The sequence below is a fragment of the Dicentrarchus labrax genome, unplaced genomic scaffold (genome assembly GCF_905237075.1).
Source record: "Dicentrarchus labrax unplaced genomic scaffold, dlabrax2021, whole genome shotgun sequence".
Classification (NCBI taxonomy): domain Eukaryota; kingdom Metazoa; phylum Chordata; class Actinopteri; family Moronidae; genus Dicentrarchus; species Dicentrarchus labrax.
Window position 1 is genome coordinate 11337438 of NW_026136724.1, and position 16147 is coordinate 11353584.

The 16147-nt window shown below is 40.0% G+C and overlaps 2 protein-coding genes across 4 annotated transcripts in view; both read left to right on the plus strand.

Moving 5' to 3' along the window:
• The first annotated feature begins 1340 nt into the window (after positions 1 to 1340).
• Positions 1341 to 11246, plus strand: sypl1 (synaptophysin-like 1). Of its 3 annotated transcripts, none has more exons than XM_051393045.1 (6): positions 1343 to 1476; positions 2005 to 2161; positions 7507 to 7625; positions 7804 to 8008; positions 8145 to 8336; positions 9037 to 11246. In XM_051393045.1, exons 2-6 carry the CDS (start codon positions 2090 to 2092, stop codon positions 9166 to 9168), a joined length of 720 nt encoding a protein of 239 aa, XP_051249005.1. In that variant the 5' UTR covers positions 1343 to 1476; positions 2005 to 2089; the 3' UTR covers positions 9169 to 11246. The 3 variants fall into 3 exon arrangements, with proteins under 3 accessions (XP_051249004.1, XP_051249005.1, XP_051249006.1); XM_051393046.1 differs by having other exon boundaries at positions 2047 to 2161; XM_051393044.1 differs by having other exon boundaries at positions 1341 to 2161.
• Positions 11247 to 13523: 2277 nt separating this feature from the next.
• atxn7l1 (ataxin 7-like 1) overlaps positions 13524 to 16147 on the plus strand; it is a 30363-nt gene continuing 27739 nt past the window's right edge. Inside the window, exons 1-2 of the mRNA XM_051393041.1 lie at positions 13524 to 13698; positions 14184 to 14261. Coding sequence (XP_051249001.1) covers positions 13602 to 13698; positions 14184 to 14261 — 175 coding nt within the window. The 5' untranslated portion in view covers positions 13524 to 13601. The remainder of the gene's footprint in view (positions 13699 to 14183; positions 14262 to 16147) is intronic.

Genomic DNA, 16147 nt, shown 5'->3' on the forward strand with positions numbered 1-16147 from the left:
TACTAATTTAACCCTGCTGCTATTTGTCCTATTATTCGTACCAAATTCCATTCTTTCCAGGAACCTTCTTGTAAATTATTCAGAAATGATGAATCTGTAGAAGAAAGTGTTAGATATATATATATAGATTAAGTATCACTTCAGTCTATTGAGGTTGGTGTACTTTAAAGACAACAAAAACACACACTTCTCTATCTATGTTGCTTTGTAACATGTTTCTATGTTGCAGAGCTGCATACAGACAACCAACAGAATTTCTATGTCTGCTTGGTGTTGGTACGCTTTTTGTTGTGAGACATCCTGGACTTTCTACATTGACAGAGAGCAAACATTTTTCCCTTCTCACTAAGTCAGCTTTGTTGTTTTTTGAGGACTAAATCTCCGCTCAGTCTCACCACAACATGTTAGGTAAGTATTAGACAGTAACATGTAGCTGTAAATAGGCTCTTTGTGTTTCACTGCAGTAAAAGGGGCTTCGAGAAAGATCCAGTGTGTAACATGAAGGAGGATCTATTGGCAGAAATTATATCTATATATATATAATATTCATAGGTATGTTTTTATTAGTGTATAATCAACTGAAAATAAGAATAGTTGTGTTTTCATTAGCTTAGAATGAGCCTAAGATTTTTCACAAGTTTCACGGCCATCGTAGTTTCTCCTACGTGTTTGGAAGATCGATCCACCGCTTATAGATGCCACTACATCCTACACACTGAAGTCCAGCTCCAAAAATACTTTCCCACAATGCAACTAAATGGCATCTTTTATTTGACCCTTTCCTGCCTGATAAACATCTTTCCAAGCTAATGCAAGCTTTGTGTTAAAATGTCTCCAGCCCCAAGTCGATAACCCAGATGATGTCATCAGGGTTAATTTTGAGCCTTTAATGAACTCCAGAGCTACAGGAGACATTATGCAACAGTTTTTACAGGTTTCTGATAAGAGCTTGATCGATATCGACCTGGCCGGTATATCAGCTAACATTAACTTATCGCAGATATCGGTGGATGTCATTTTATTATGAGTAACAAGATGAGTCAGGACAGAATTGCCAGAGAGATTTAAAAGCAGTGCCTCCGTTACAAGGTGTCCACCAGAGAGCACCAGCTGTTCAGATAGTCTCATGTCAGACATTGTAGGGACCCTCATCAAGAAGTCATCTTGTGAAATGACCCTTTACTAATTTAACCTGGGGTCAGATCAGTTGCTCTCAGAGGTTGTGTTTTTTCTTTTTCTTTTTTTTTTTTCTTTCTCTGTTGAAAGAATTTTGAGAATCTGTGGTTTTTCTCTGGGAGTCATATGACCCCAGTCAGCACCAAAGAGGCGTTGCAGAGTAACTGCAGACTCAGCAAGGAGGAGGCAGCTTGCGTACTCCAGCGGATGGATCCAATGAAAACCGCGTAGGACGCTTTGGATGTCTTTTGGTACTTGTGTGGAAGTCTCTGGGTGTTACTGTGCCTGGATCTGCTGGGGGTAACTCGTCGCTTATATGTAACTGCATGTATTTAAAATTATCTTTGTGGTCTTTTCTAATATTGTCGTTTGGGAGTTTGAGTTTTTTTTAGCCAGCCCAGTTGAGGAAAAAACCAAAACTCTCTCGCAGCAGTTTGGAAAGCTATAAGATACGCCTTTTCACCCAGCATCCTTTTCCTGTAACTAAACACGCATGACGCCTTATCACCTCAAGCGAAGCGTTATTTGGCACACTTTTACGCTCTTTATCCGCGACGTCGCCTGCGTATTTTGCGCATCACCAAGTGGAGCGCTAGTTTTTCAAACTACACTGCAAAAAATACCCACCTTTAACTCATGATTTCTCCATTCACATTTGTTGCTGAAAGCTTTTAAACAGTATTTTTACTTAGTAGAACGATCTCACCTGCCGGGCAGAAAGAAGATTCAGGTCCTTTTGCCCAAAGTTGGATTATAAAACTCACTTTAAACAACTTGGGCAGGCTCATTTTTTGCAGCGTTGGCAGTAAAACCACGTCACTCTGTCAGACAACTCCCCTTTTTCCTCCCTGTTGGACCCAACATCCACAGTTTAGGAACAACTGGATAAAGATTTTGGCTCAGAAGCACAATCATGATGACCGGATTTCGGCTGAACTTGTCGCCGCTGAAGGAGCCTCTGGGCTTCGTTAAACTGGTGGAGTGGGTAAGTTAGATGCATATTACTGCATGTGTGTGTGAGAGAGAAAGGGATAGAGAGAGAGTGTGTGTGTGTGTGTGTGTGTGTGTGTGTGTGTGTGTGTGTGTCATACCCAGAGGACAGGGAGGTTCAGTCCTTTTTCTTGCTCCTTGGTTTTCCCCTTTTCCCCCTGGTGATTTTCACTCTTGAGAATAATCCCTAAAGTAAATCTGTTTTAGGGGGAATTTGTTAAAAAATGTAGATGGAAAAACACACAAACATGACCATTGCTTTTTCACACATTCACAGTAATCTTAAATAAACTTTAGTTCATCTGCAGCTTTGAGGTTTTTACAATTTCAAGACTTAATAAGATGTATGCACTGATGTAATTTAGTTAATAAAGCTTAGGATGTCAACTTTGGTAGTGATTATCATACAAGGATGGCCAAACTGATACCCAACATTATGCTTATTATTATCAAGTTTGTCTTTAATACTTTTACTTTACTTTACTGTGCTGCCATCTTAAGATGCATGGAATGAAAGTGTGTGCTTCTGCTCAGTTGTGTCCACCTCATTCGGATCATTCTGCTGGTTTCAGTGGTCTGCGCTTCAGAGGACACAGTTACAGATTAATGCATCACTCACCAATAATTTACCTCCGAATAACAGAAGGTTGAAACAACTCACACACTTGAGCACACAGTCTGTGTGTCATGAGAGAACATGCAACAATTCCTTGCAGAAAAGTCCAGCAATCGGTTCTGCTCTACATAACTGGGTCAGAGGAATCCAGTGTGGAGTAATGCAGCTCGGCTACAGCTGTTCTATTTTCTCATAATACACACACAAACGCACACATACATGGGCTATAGAGCAGCACTAACACCCAGTCATCTGACAAGGCTGTGTGTGAGTGAGTGTGTGTGTGTGTTTTTTACTGTGTTGGCCTTATGTAACTCTTATTTAACCCAATATATTTTGTAATTCACAAGGGACTGGATGATAAATTGCATTCGTATTCACTCGTTCAATGCTACGAATATCCTATCTGATAAAAGAGGGGTCTCAGCCCACCCAGTAGTGCGATGAACAACACTGCTTTACTACTTGAATTATTAGAATAACTCACTGTTAGGAAGCTATTCTTAGAAAATTGATTATTTGATTGATACTTGAAGTTTTTATTATAGGATTATTTTACAAATGTATTTCATTGCATTATTGCCAAATGTAATCAATAGCTTGATGGTACATGAGCTACTTTCAGGTTACCCATCATATTCGAGCTGTAACTGCACTTAATACAGATAAGACATGGTTTTGCGTGCACATTTGTTCATTGCCATGGTATTATGCTTCATATTAGAGCTGAAATGATTAGTCAAGTTCTTAAACAAAAAATAATCTGCAGATTTTTTGACAATAGAACAATTGTTCAATTTGTCATTTTTCAACCATAAATACACTCCCTCATTTCTGGTTCCCAGTTGTAAAAGGCCACCCTTGGCTTTAGGACACTGTATTGCAATAGACATTTTATTATTATTATGATTGTTGTTCTGATGTTCTATAGAGACCAAAATGACTAAATAATCAGTAGATTTATAGATAATAAAAAAAAATATTTGTTAATGGCAGTCCTACTTGAGGCTTTTTATAAGGTTTTTATAACATGTACACTTTTTTGTGAGACACACTTAACTATTTAATTGTGGTCTACAAGAGTGATTATCAACCTTTTCGCGGTCAAGGACCCCCTAAGTGATCAGTCCGTGGACCCGTATTTGATAAATAGTAGTCTTGGGGATCCCTGTCTAATAATATTTAGTGATTTAGTTAAACCTATGAACAGAATAGTCATTCTTATACATTCTGGCATTGGACTAACTTATAGTTAAATAATAGTGAAATTAAAATTTCTGGGGACCCCCTAGAACTCCGTCAAGGTTCTCCCAGGTTGAGAACCACTGATCTACAACATAACCTAATCTCCGTCACTCAGCAAACCGTCCATTAATAAATAGCATATTGATTCATGTAGAATAGTGTATATCTTATTTTCAGGCAGCAGCAGTGAATGTGTGTTTGGCTCATGAATTTTGGACGTAAATCTAAAACCTAGCAGTTGAGTGGAAACACCAAGATGATGATATCATTCTGGAGTTCTGACAGATGGCGCATCACCACTGCTGTTGATGAAATTGGAGGCTATCCAGCAGGTTGCCTTGTCTAAAATCCAACATTTCTGTCTGATGTCCAATCACCCCGTGAACCTCCGAGTAATCTACATGAAAAAGTAGTTTACTTGGCACATGAGTGGCTTGGCCCAAACACTCATACGTTCTTAGATATTATCACCCACACAGTAGTAAACAGGAAGAAGGGTACAAAATAACAAATGCTACAAGGCCGCCCCACTTACTCACCATGTTGAATAATGATGATAAAGCTATTTCTCGTTTTTTGTACTTGTGGCGATGCCAGGTCTCTCTGCCAAAAGATGGAGAGCCAGGTTTCTTGAGCTTCTGGAGGAACCAGAGTGACCAAATGGGCACACGCTCCACTGGCTTTAGAGGGCTTTTTTCTTTAGACTGACTGACCTAGACTCATTGACCTCTGTGTAAGAATTAAAGGGAACACCAGTGACGAGAAGATATTTCAGATTGATATTCGTCAGATTGCAGGTCATTCACCCAAGAAGCAGTTTTTTCACTTTTCATTGTTTGCATCTTGTACAGGAACCGGACACGTAACTTCTGGCACATGTGAGTGGTTTCTGTATGCAAACTGCTTATCCTGTCTCACAGTTTGGTTACAAGTGAAGACAGTTGTGTGGTTTGCAGATGTCTGGGACACCAGCGAAAGAAGCCTGAGGACGTCTTCTGATTCGATCGCCATGTTTGGAGAAGGTGCCACCTGTAGCCTTAATTGGGACTAAATGGTGATATTGGAAACATGACAAAATACCCAACTGTCGGACAGTGTTTGTGCAGTGTAGTATTTATGCTCTGTTTAAAAGTGTACAACATAAACAAAAGAATTCAAATGTCAGTCTGTGTGTGTGTGTGTGTGTGTGTGTGTGTGTGTGTGTTGGGGCCACGCTGACTGTTACAGTTGTTCATGCTGAGGCTCCATGACCTCGTAGTGGGAGAGTGATGGACTCAGTAAAAAACTAATGTGAGAAAAGTAACTTACCGTGGTGTGTAGCCAGAAAAACAGGAAGTGGCAGCCAGTGACATCTGGAGAAACATCTGGAGAGGGGCCTCGAGGTGTGTGTGTGTGTGTGTGTGTGTGTGTGTGTGTGTGTGTGTGTGTGTGTGTCGGTCTTGTGGTGTGAAGCTAAAGGCTAAAAGTTGAGGTGGCCTGTCGTAAGCATTTTTCAAGTACGTGTGTTACAGTTGTGCTGATGAAAGAGAATTTAAGAGGTCAGTTAAAAGTGTTTCTTTTTGAATGTTTTGTTTGGTGTGTCCTCATTACTGTGTGTGAATCAAAGTTTACCTTTGTCACGCAGTGTAATCCACTTCCTGTCCACCGCATACTGTCCACTACCTTACAAAGGGTTTAATCTAGATTCATTTTTTCAATTCTTATTTTGGCATCTTTTTGATGATTTTCTGTTAAAGAAAGTGCTCCTTTTGGTGTGTTCTGGGCCACATTTCTGCCTATTGAGTTGCAGTACAAAGGGGACAAAGATCATCTTAACCTGCTGTAATCAGTATTTTTCCTTAACAGTAGATCAAATGGCTATGTGTAATTTGAAAGAGCTCACACAATAATAAACCTACAAAGAATTATCACCTGATTCTGCAGTGCCCCTCAGCTCTATGGAGCATTTTAGCATCTTTGAGCTCATTGTTTTGGTTCACTCTTACAGCTCTCATTAGCAGCGAGTCCAGTGTGTAACATTTAGGAGGATCTGTTGGCAGAAATGGAATTTAATATGCATAACTATGTTTTCTTCTTCTTGTATGTATGTGAATATTAGATTTACATTCATCCGGTGGCCAGAAACTCCAAATCAAAAAATTAGACACTGCTGTTCATCATATCAACTTTTTAAGGTGATATTGGGTCAGTGTTACAGGTTTTTGTGAAGAGATGGCCAAAAAAAAATCAATGAATACAGGTTAAAGATGTGTTTTGGAAACAGGGATGTTAAAACATGAGCTTCTGGATTCTTCCCTTTGTTTCCAATAATCCTTTACTGCAAGACATACAGTAGCTGAGCTAAAGGCTTGGTTATAGTTTCCTAACCAACATGATTTAAAAGGTTCAAAATATCTGCTTTGTGATGCCACACAGTTTATTCTGTGGTTTGTTGTTAATCTTGGAATCAGTAATGTATTGTTGTAGCACAGCTGTCTGTTGTACTGGAGGGTTCAGTCAGGATCTAAGATGACAGGCAGAGACATGACGCTATGCATGTCGAAAATGTGTGAAAACTCTTTAACAGCACATTTTGAGAATAACAAAATCTTCCTCTGCAGTATGTAGTAATTTACAGTGCACATTTTCATGCCAATTCATCATCGCCAGTGACGTCTGAGTAAAGTGATATCAGAGAGAGAATGAGCTCAGTGCCCACGAATTACATGATTATCGTTTTGCCTACTGCAGTTTGAGGGTTAAGCTTAGTAGCAGCCACCCTGACTGAAAGAATTTAGTATGTGTTGGTTTTAAGGAGAGTATTAGTGTCACATGGCCTACACGCTGAGTCAGATGCTTTCTGCCTCTGCAAGAAGGAATTTAAGAGCTGAATAGCAGCATTAGTGCAGCCATGTAAGCCACAATTGATTGGGAGATAGCAGTTTGGTCAAACATGCAAATTGGGCTTGTTAAGGAAACGTTTCTTGTTTAATCTGTGTGGTGTCACTGGATGACTGCAGCAGAAAAGTGTAAATTAGTACAGAAAAAGAATAAATAACAATAACAACAAATAATAATAAGATTTTTGTAATCAAGGGTGTTTTATTTGACTAAACAAAATGAGAAGTGTGATTTAGATTGGATACTTCCATTAGAAAAGCAAAGGACTTGAGATAAATGATCTTGTAAAAATTGTTGAGTAGTGAGTTTATTTTCAGCTGTTTGTAAGAGTAAAATGCGGGCCATCTGTTGGTCCCTCTGGCTCTCCAGTGCTGACGTTATGTTTCAGACTGCCAGCTTTCTTCTGGGTGTGAAGTTCTTCAAGCTACATTGCCCACATGCATACTGAATATTATCCCATCCTCCTTAAACAAATACCTAGTATCTTCTTGGTTTCTTGGGTTTTTTATATTGATTTCCCGAAGCTGAACGAGGTTTTTCTCACATCACTCTGAACCATTTCCCTAATCGCTCGCTCTCTCTCTTGTCTGTCCAAACAGCTCACAGCCATATTTGCTTTTGGAAGCTGTGGCGGATTCTCAGGGAAGAACATCATATCTCTCTTCTGTGGGGATGGCAGGAATGAAACTCTAGACGCCAACTTTCACTATCCATTTAGGTGAGAATGTCAACAAAATCTGGGTTTTTTTTAATGTCAGGCACAGGTGAAATGTCAATTTCAAGAGGACCAGCAGCCTACATGATAATACATTCATTATAGAACAGCATTTGAAGGAATGACCATCTAAAAGCAGCAATAATGATGATTTAAACCTCCCATCTTGCTTTGTGGCCAGGTTGAGCCAGGTCCCACTCGTCGAGGGAAACACCACTATTTGTAACCACTCTGTCACGACAACGCACATGGTGGGAGACTCGGCCTCCTCAACAGAGTTCTTTGTGGGAATCGCCATAATCTGCTTTCTGTACAGCATGGTGGCTCTGTTGGTGTATTTAGGCTACATGCATGTCTACAAGGACTCTGACTTTGGACCCATTTTCGTGAGTACTGATCTTGCTCCAGTAGTAACTCAAGCTGTGAAAATGCTACAATTTCCCACTAGAATTTGTGGGTCACTCAAAGTAAAAGACTTGTAGCTTCTGCCTGCAGAGCTGATGTGTTTGGCCTTTTTTCCAGGACTTTGTGGTCACAGCGATCCTGGTCTTCCTGTGGCTGGTGTGTTCGTCCGCCTGGGCGAAGGGCCTGCAGAATGTGAAGGATGCCACAGACACTGATGGCATCAGCGCCACGCTGGCCCTCTGCAAGGGGAGCAACATCACCTGCGAGGTCACAGAGTTCGCCAACATGCGGACGCTCAACATCTCTGTGGTGAGAAGAAATACAGGGCACTTTTGAGGAGATTTTGCTTACATTTGCACTAATCTCAGGCAGTATTCATTTCAGCTGTTCATGATGTAACTGTCAAATGATTTAACAATGTGTTTCCTCAACATCTTTGTTTTACTCTGACCTGTAAAATACAAATCATTGGCTAGTAGAGAAGCCATTTTAAAGATCTCCATCTAGACATGTATTAAGACAAACAGTCTGCTTGGAACAGTAATGTCTGCCTAATATGTTTGTCCCCATTAAAATCCTTAAAAAGGCATCTACTCCTTTGACCTCATTAAAAATTCCAGATGTCAATATATCCTGCCTGTAGGCCCCGCCCCTTAAAATCTGATTTAAGAAGAGAAACTTTCCACTTACAGAAGATGAATGTGAAAACATCCCTCTAGTGTCAAACATACATCATTCTGCACAGTGAAGCTCAAACATCCAACTGTAGAAACAAGAAGAAAAAGAGAAATATTTTTGAGTGGGGGGGGGGTAAGGATAAACATTAAGCAGCCTGACTCGCAGTCATGAGACTCTGAGCAATAACAATTTCATTTTCCTCAGACAATGTAGTCTGCTCAATATGTCACAAAGTCCAAAGCAAATTTGTTGGAATGAACACAAATGTGACCACAGTTAAAGTCCCAGAAACCGTCCCAATCTGTTTTCTTCTGTTTTGCTGTTCTTCCAGGTGTTTGGCTACCTCAACATGTTTGTGTGGGCGGGCAACGCCTGGTTTGTGTACAAGGAGACACGTTGGCACTCCCAGAAATTCTCCTCTCAACCAGGACCTGCCAGGCAACAGGTCCCTGCACCCATCTAACATTCAGTAGAACATAAAGCAACACAACCACACAGTCGCGTACAAATACTCACATACACTTACACATCACACATAGGACAGACACAAACAGCCACAATCTGAGCACATGCACACTCTCTGTATGACCACATGTGCATGAAGACATTATTTTACACACACACACACACACACACACACACACACAAAAAATGCTCTGTGAAGCTAAAGAAGAGAAAACGAAGGATAAATTGACTGAGGGATTTGGACCAATATTGGATTTGGACTTTATCAATGCAGTAGCAGCTGTGTGGGTAGTACACAGACCTGAATTAGCATTTTGTAACCCAAAATGACTTCATTCACGGCATACTTGAACTGAGAACAGTTCTAAAAAGCAACATAAATTTCCCAAAAGATATCCTCTAAAGGCCTAAGCAACCCTGCAGCAGTCCGAGGCGGGGGGGGAGGGAGAAAGTGTCATGTGTAGATTAGGCCTTGTTCTTTTTTTTTTATTCTTGCCTGTTTCATATACTATAGCAACACCAATGCAAGTAGTATATCAAATCCTTTCAAATGTGCCTTCTTACAACCATTTCTTGATGGTTTCTTATGCTTTAGTAAGCAGATACATGCACAGACAACGACCAAATGTGTTCTTTAAACCTGAGCTTTATAGCAGCCTTATAAGAAGAGAGGTTTCCTAACTTCTCCGGTCCAATTTTAGGATATGGGCAAAATTTATTCTGCTTAATTATATACTAACGAATGTAAGATACTTTGAACTCATCTCTTTGTCTCTGACAGAAAAGCAACCACAAGAGACAAGATTACATTTTTTAATACCTGCAGCAATAGAGATAATGTGATCAAGGTTGTCAGGGTAACAGAGAGGGTAAAACTGTTGTCTGTAGTGCACTTTGAAGCATAAAACTCTATACCATATTACCAGATTTCAGAATTACATTCATTGTGATTTATTGACGTAGAGTATATTGCATACATTTAATATTGGCCTTGAAACCGAGCCATGCATATTTTGTATTTTTTTTTCATTCTTTCATCCATTTGCTCTCACAGTTAGCCCAGCTGGCCCCCTAGTGCTGGTTAGCTGGTATTGCAATGTCTAGACAAAACTAAAGTAGGATTATTAATTAGCAAAACTAGTGTTAAAGGAGAAGTTCTATCTCATGAAGTCACTGATGAGGTGAATCCATATAAACTTCTTGTTCCTGCACTGGTTTTCCTCACAAAGGTCAATCTATGCAAGGAGGACAAGGAGGCAGGTTGTTCACTAACTCTTACAGTGCTTAATATGCTGTCCTTCAAAGTACTGCGGGAGTGTGAATCTATTTAGAGTAGTTGATTGAGAGTTGGCTACTCAGTTCAGGAAAGTCTTGCTGTGTGAGTGCAGCTGATGTTTGAAATCTTTCAGTTCCTCTGTGTCTGAAGGCTTTGATTTATTTAGTCTCTACTAAGGTACCAGATGAAGGTTGAATCCGTCCTTGATTGTGTCATTAAAAAAAAAAAAAACCCTGTTTGTTGAATGTAGTAGTGGCTTTTATCTGAACTTCTTCATTTCATTTTCATTCATTTTTGCATCACTGTTAAATAGAAACAACTCTGCCAAAGCACTATTTTTTTTCTCTTCTCTGTTCAAGCTTATCAATATCTCTCCATGTGATGCTAAATCATTTATTTCGTTGCAGTTCAAACCACTCCGTCTTGTTTTTTTGATTGTGTAGTTTTAAGTCCTTAAAAACACCAAACTTGTGTTGTGTTTTATAAACTGTCACCTATTTGTCTTATTTTTCACTTTCAGTATATGTAGATGATTATTTGAAGGACTTTCTTTTTTTGTCTATTGTCTTTTGATATAGGAAAAATGGAAGTGGGATGATGTGAATTGAAAACATTTTAACGTGTTTGGTATACTGGTTATGCCTCTGCACTCTTGTAATCATCATCCAACTAGCCATAGCTTTGTCAATGATTCCTATGCATTTAACCTGCCAAACTGTCTTATTCAAGAGAGACATGCACAATTTTCAATGTACCTTTGTTTTGTTTTTCAATAAAAAATGAATGATTTTTTTCATTAATCTCTTTTGTGTCTATCTGCAAATTTGTGTGTCCGCTTGGCTGTGACTGTGCATGTGAGTGTGTCATTTTCTGTCATGCCCCCCCCCGTAGGGAAGCCACAATTTTTCAAAATGTCTACTCAACTTTCACTCCACATTCAGCCCCTGGTCATGTGTAAAGAAGATTTTGTGGTGCTGTACAGGCGGTGCAGGTTTTTATCTTAAATAATAATAACGTTGTTTGGATTCAATTTCTCAGGTGAGGTAAAAACCTTATGGATATAGAGCAGCAAAAAAATAAAAAGAGTGAAAGTATTTTGAAGATGTTGACGCATCCGTGACCCCAAACTGTTATTATGACCCTCGAAGAGACAGAAAAGTAATACTTTGTGTCTCCTGGTTTTTTTCCTGTGACCTCCTGATTTGTCCTGTGACCTCAATGATCACTGTGTGGGAAACAAACACAACATTGTGGTTGAGTCATGCTTTGTAGGTTTGTGCGTGTGTGTGTGTGTGTGTGTGTGAGTGAGGGAGCGAGAAAAAGAGGAGAGGGAACAGAAAACGAACAGGGAAGTGTGCTTGTGTGTGTGTGAGAGAAAGACAGGAAGGATTGCATTCAACCACAGATTATCATACGAAGTGGACGGGATTTGACCTGATTTGACATACCAGTGTAAACAAATCAAAGTAATTTCCCCGCCCTCGTTCAAGGGCTGCCATTTCCTCTGAATCTCCACCCTTCTCTGGTTTTCTCACTCTCTGATTCAGATGAAAAAGACGACTTCATGCCGTGTCATGTGACCATAGGCGAGTAGACACTGGATTCTTTAGATCTGTTCAGGTTTTATATAACGAGACAGTTATGGGTATTTTGTGGAATATTTGTTTGTGGTTATGTTGTGTGTGTGTCTGTGTGTGTGTGTGTAATTTAACAACTCATCAAAGATTAAGACTTATGTTTTCTGTATATTGTGATCTACTTGACGTTAAGTTTTCGTTAAGAGACTATCCATCCTCCATTTAGCCTGACTTTGCACTGGAAATGCAGGTTCTGTTTCCAGCCACAAGAGGTCAATGTAGTGCCGTGAGCTTGACCTACTGAGCCACTTTAAGAGGCCAAACACCCTGGGACAATTTTTAAGAATTTAATCAATGATGACCTCTAATGAATTCTTATAAATGCATGATGCAGATGAAACTTCCTCTGCACTTTTAGTTTGAAAAATCCCTGCACTTCCCCCGGTTTCAACATTGCCCAATTTAAAGATTTTTGTTGTTTTATGTAGGTATTTTGTTTGCAGTGGTATCTAATGTTCGCTATGCACACAATTAAGCATAATAGTAAGAAAAAAGTATTCTCCAGCTGTAACCACTAATAACACCATCATGTTAGATAGCAAGGGAATTTAGTGTTATTTATGGCTCTGACCTCCTCTTTTCAAAATCCATTTACACCCATTACTTTGCAAACTTCCTGGCAAGCACTCATGGTACTCTAATTTCTTTTAATGAAGCAGAGAGAAGATTTAAATCTAGCTTAGGTACATTTTAGGGTTCAAACACGGGCAAATATTTCCAGCAGCGGTGTTCAGTCCTGTCAGGGCCAACATTATACACTTATTTCGACACTTACAAGATGCCCAATTGCCACCATTTTTCATTACAGTGGATAGCAAAGATAACTCGTAAATTAAGTGTATATTAAGTAGGTTTTCCTGGTATACTGTGTCATTAGTACTAAGGTCAAAACAGATTGATAATGGAGGTAAGATCTCAACATTTACAAACGTATCTAGAACTGTTCACACACAGCAATATTCACTAAATAGGATAAGGTTAATATCTGTATCTCTATTTATATCTATTTTAAATGTCTAGCTTTTGGTAGCTGCATTGACACCCCCATAAGGATAGCATTGCATTATCTTCTGCAATAATATCCCCCACTTTTTGATAGAATTTAAATGACGTCTTTGAGTCATGGATAGGCTTACCAATTCCCATTTGATAACACTTAAACTAGAGTAGGCAGTGCTATTTAAATAATGTTTTCTATTATTATTATATATATATATATATATATATATATATATATATATTAACCGTCCCAAGCTGAAAAGCCAGTGTAGTGTTAATAGGCTTTAGTCTGTACCATATACTATCAATGGTCTGTACGTACACACTGAACTTTTGAACTCGTGAATAAGCTCCCCCTCGCCTGTCGCTCAACCTCTCAACCCTCCGACAAACGCCGAACCGAGCCGAAGCCGGCCGACGACGACGTCAGCATATCTCGTTCTTTCGTTTTTCGCCTGCTGCGTGCGAAGGAGAGAGAGGAAAAAACGGCTCTCAGCAAAGCAACAAGAAGGAAGAGCAATGGCGACACTGGATCGCCAAATACCAAGTCTGGATACCTTCCTTTGCGAGCCTTGGTCTTCCTTCGTCAGTGCGGCTAAATTACGTTTTGTTGACAGTAAGTTCACACGTCGGTAGCGTTGTTGTTTTTGCGGACAAACTGTCGGGAAGTGCGTGGTCCAACTGTCTGTGATTGAGTTGAGTAAAAGCCCCTCCACCATGCAGGGTCTGTCAAAGCGCAGGCAAAGTAACTGTCAGAAATAAAAATAATAATACATTAAAAACGAAATGCTAACATTAACAGGTCGCTTTAACGGTCGTGCACGGGCGCGCGAGCTTAAAAAAAAAAAAAACGCTAACCGTCGGAGCGCGGAGTTTGTGGCACTGGCGCGTGCAGTAGTGATAGCGTCAACGGTCCAGCTGTAAGTTTGTTAGCTCTGACAGCTCAGCGGCGCTAGCAAGCTAACGCTAAGCCCGATAGCCAGCCTCGTAGGAGCAGCATGGCTCCACGCAAAGTTTGTTGTGAAAGCCCCCCCCCCCCCCTGCGTTTGTTTGTAAGTGGCTTTATTATTTGTGTGTTTGTTTGTTTGTTTGTTTGTTCAGACGCAGAAGACTCGTCCTTGGATAACAGCGACAAAGAGCTTTGTTGCCCCGGTGAAGCTGTGAAGCTCCGCAAAGAAGGTAAGGAAGTTAATATCGTGTGAGGGTTTGTTATGGTTTTGTTTAATGCATGCTCTGCAGCATTACGGATGCCACAATGTTTCTATTTTTAACCACTTCTCAAAAAAAAAAAAATTCCTGGATATAATTGATTTTACACGCTTAGTTTTAAATCCATACTTTAGTTTAAATATGTGCTTTGAAGGGGGAAAAACACCACTCGTTATGTGTCTGTATTATAGTAAGTTAGGTATCCAGTGTCTAGGGCTGTAACTATTGATTATTTTCTCCATTAATTGCATTTATTCGACCAAAAGCTAAATATATTATATATGTTTACTATCATATTTAGCCCCCCCCCCAAAAAAAAGAAAAAGTATCAGACCCTCTTATTTGAGAAGCAGGAACCAAAGAATAATTGGCATTTTTGCTTGAAAATGTATAACTTGATTATGAAAATAGCTGCCAGTTAATTTGATGTTGATTGACTAATCAATTAATCAACTAATATTAACCCTTAGAAAGGCCAAACGGAACAAAAATCAGAGAGGATGAGGATAGCATTAAATAATAACCTTTTGCTGTTATATTCAATGTATGATGCTGATGTTTTGGGTATTTTAATATCAGTGGGGTAATCAGAAGTGTCTGTCATTATATAGTGTTTTTCAGAATTAAGTTACCAGAAGTCTAACACAGTAGTAAAACTGTAGTTTCATAATCAGTGGCTATGCTACCTCTTTGATAGGCCTACATTACCAGCAGCATCCCTGTAGAAACACTTGTACTCTACTGTACTGCATGTTTGATACACTGAAGTGTCCTTAGTGGTCTGAGCTTGTGTGTAGCTGTAAGTTGTTTATTGTTTTGTGCAAGATAATAGTTATATATCATCTGTGAGTCAGTCAGTGGAGGGGGTTGTGGGGTGGCCCTAAGCAATGAGTGGGTACCTCCAACCCTCAAATCCCCCCCAGGGACAGAGCCAGAGGAGTTCCTCCACACCTCACCACGTATAAATACCCACAGAAGCACGCTGCACACTAACACACTTGAGTCATCCCTGAAAGTTGGAGCGTGCTGCAGCCCTCGTACGGACACACTGACGCACACACGCAGCCTGGGAAACTCTCTTCTCACTCTCACTGGTCAAATACCAACACCCCCCCCCTCCCACACACACACACGCACACACTCACATGCCTCATCTTCCTCTCTCAGAGCCAAGCTGGAGCAGTGTTTCCAGAATTGCTGATCTGTTGGCAACATGATTCTTAAGGCCTGCTGAGAGTGATATGCACACACACATATACATACACCCACAAGCCTCACAAACACACCGGGAAACAAGTTTTTAAATGCGTTATTTGTAAAAAAGAAATGTATCGCGCAGAAAGTAGTGTGATTCATCGCAGATTTATATAGTACATGTTTACTCACTTGACACTTCAGTGCACACACATTTTTAAGATGGTGAGGCCAGGTTGGCACTTACTTGGTGTGTTGCGCAGGTCATGATTGCTATTTATGTCTTTCTCTCTCACTCAGTTAACTATTGCAGACATACACACACAGCAGGGATGATGACAACTTACAGCAACTTAGTTGGGCTGGACTGGCATCCACTGTCATCATCTCCCTAGAAATAGGCAGTGCTGTAATGCCGCTATTTGTATGTTTACCGATGTCTTTAGCAAGGATGGGAATCATCAGGAACCATCATGTTATTAACTGTGAGATACAGTATGTCACTAGTATCATGAATATCTCTGCATGCATGCTTTTAGAGCTGACCCGTACCAAATGTGTTTGGCATGTAAATGAATTGAACGACAACAAAGGAAAATATCACAGTGCACACGGTATGGCAGGACATGAGCTGTTTGAAACCTTTGAGAGAAAAAAACACC